We start from the raw sequence: 2,500 nt of genomic DNA, 5'->3' as shown, positions 1-2,500 counted from the left end.
TGTCGGCACTGCGGTACTTGGCATAGATGGTACACTTGGTAGAGATGGCACGAAGGACATTGGAGTTGTCATGGCAGGAGAGTACACCTCTGGAAGTGAAGAAGGCGCTGAAGCAGCTGCTGGAGGTGATTCTAGACGAGGGCGTTTTACACTAAGATCCTCGGGTTGTTCCTGTTCGGGTTGCGATGTGGCTGGTTCATTGTATAGTGCCAAAGGACGTTTCTTGAGTGGGCAGTGCGCATAGTTGCGCTTGACCATGAATGAGCTCGGCATGGTTTCTCTCACAACACACTGACTAACACAGAGTTAGATGTTCTCTTGTCTGAGGGTCTAACTGTTCTGCCTATTCGGCGCGTGCGGCGCCTTATATACGCTAGCGAGAAGCAGGTGCAGTTGGAGCGTGCCATCTACCAATCAGGTGGAGGAGGCGGGCCTTTGGGGCTCGTGCCTCGTGTTCGGTTGCCGGCGAGCTTTACAATCTCCCATATAAAATAAGGTAATGATTCTTGTATTTAGGTATAATTATATTTATTAGGTATGTATCTTGCAAAAATAAACGGAATATAAGGTAAAAAGTATCTTTTTCATACAAAACCTGTTTGTCATTACTGAATATTGATAATGCTTAGCGATGTCTCACAACCTCCCCACCTTCCCAACCCCCGCCCCTTTCCCGGCGGCCAATGATATTTCTTCCCGCGGTTCTCGGCGGCCAATGGCTGATAGCTAGAAACAGCTGTCGCGCGCCTGTGATGGCGGTTGACAGGTGTCACATGGGCACGACCGTGGTATGCCCACGTGGCCAAAATCCTTAGAAAATATATCCTATTATTATTTATATTTGATTATAGGAAACGAAAATATCGTAGGCGTAAACTGTTTACTGCAATATCCCATTGTGGAATGATAACGGCAAGCTTTGCTTTTTAAAAATCTGATATGCAAAAAGGTTTGAGGGGGAAAGCGGTGGTTCACTCAGCAACCAAATTCTAAGGCGCCACGCGACCCAGAGGGATGAAGTGTGGGGAAGGGGACCAAATGGTGAATGGGGGGAGAGGAGGAAGCTGAAGAAAGAGGGAGGGATAAGGAGGTTAGGAAGGAGATGAATGCCGTTGGTAAAGTCCCCAGAAGGTAGCGTTCAGGATTGGGGGAAGGGGGGGGGGCAGATGTAAGAAGGGAGCATAAGTTACCTTCAACAAACATATAGCACATGCCCACACCTCTAGCCTATGTACCAATTATCGTTTTGGTTAGCAATTATCGCTAGAGAATTCGCAGACCTCTCTCCCCTTCCTTTCCCCTTGCGGTGGCAGGGACCTGCACGGACCCTGGATTGCGCAAGGTGGAAATGGAAGCCGTGCACGGAGATCACTAGAAAGCCCTAAGGGCACGGCAAACTACGGTAAAAACTGTAAATGTTTCGGATAAAAGGAAGGAGGAGAGCAAAAAATCTAAGCAAGTGGCTCGAGAGGCCTTACGCGAAGACGGGATGTGGGATAAAGTCCGACAACCAGAAACAACAAAGAGTGATGCTGCAATAAGACGGACGAGAGAGAACTTTTGAGCGTGGCCGATGCTGAGCAGGGTAATAGCAACAACATAGTCACAGTATGAATGTCGTAAAAGGATCTCGTAAGTAGGTTAGGGTAAATGAAAGAGTAATGGATTCGCTCCGAAAATACTAACAAATGAAAAGCGAATATAGAAAAACAGCATAGCATGTAATAAAAGTTATAACCATTTGGATTTTGATGTGTACGGTTAAGAAGTATACAACGACACTCAAATCATGATACCAAAAAAAACATGAAGGCATAGGATATTCGTTATACGAAATAATAAAATTTGTTCAAGGATTCTTGTGATCTTTGTTTAAAGCATAAGTGTAAGGACCGGAAAAGGCTGAAAACCCTAAGCATTATGAGTCTTCCGCACTCAAAAGTATTTCGCAACTATCGCGAACCGAAAACAAAACGTGCTGAAAGGAGATCGAATGAGAATGAGAAAGAGGAGATGAGGAGGGAAGAAGGAATAAGGCAAGAGGGTCGAAGGAGAAGAGGGAGAGAGAGGGAGGAAGGTCGGGTGGCAAGCGGATGGGGAGGAAGGCGACAGGAGAAGAGGGAGGGGGGCGGGAGGGGCAGGGATTTACAGCAGCTGTTGGAGTCAGTACCTGGGGCGCGCGCGGGTATGGGCAGGTCCGGTCTGAAAGGAAGGTACAGTGAGTGTGTGTGTGTGTGTGTGTGTGTGTGTGTGTGTGTGTGTGTGTGTGTGTGTGTGTGTGTGTGTGTGTGTGTGTGTTTGAAAGGGGGAGGGGAGGGAGGTAAAAGAGGTTGGGGGGAGGGACGCATAAAACCCAGAAAGCCTTGTATGAAGACGAAGCGAAAAAAAATCTATTAGTAACATTTCCCTTTTTGTTTCTCTTCTCTTTAAATATATCTTATGGAAATGAAGCATGCACACCCAAAAAATAGAGAAACAACAAGGAAACAACCAAACGAAG

General features: G+C 46.6%; 1 protein-coding gene across 1 annotated transcript in view; it reads right to left on the bottom strand.

The window, feature by feature from the left end:
* Positions 1-407, bottom strand: part of LOC119576298 (zinc finger protein SNAI2-like) — a 1,457-nt gene extending 1,050 nt beyond the window's left edge. Inside the window, exon 1 of the mRNA XM_037923911.1 lies at positions 1-407. This exon is cut by the window's left edge and continues 1,050 nt beyond it. Within this exon, the coding sequence (XP_037779839.1) occupies positions 1-273 (273 nt within the window). The 5' untranslated portion in view covers positions 274-407.
* Between the last annotated feature and the right edge of the window lie 2,093 nt (positions 408-2,500).

This window comes from Penaeus monodon, chromosome 8 (assembly GCF_015228065.2).
Source record: "Penaeus monodon isolate SGIC_2016 chromosome 8, NSTDA_Pmon_1, whole genome shotgun sequence".
NCBI classification, from domain to species: domain Eukaryota; kingdom Metazoa; phylum Arthropoda; class Malacostraca; order Decapoda; family Penaeidae; genus Penaeus; species Penaeus monodon.
The sequence above is the reverse complement of the archived record's forward strand: the minus strand, read 5'-3'. Positions and strand labels throughout refer to the sequence as shown.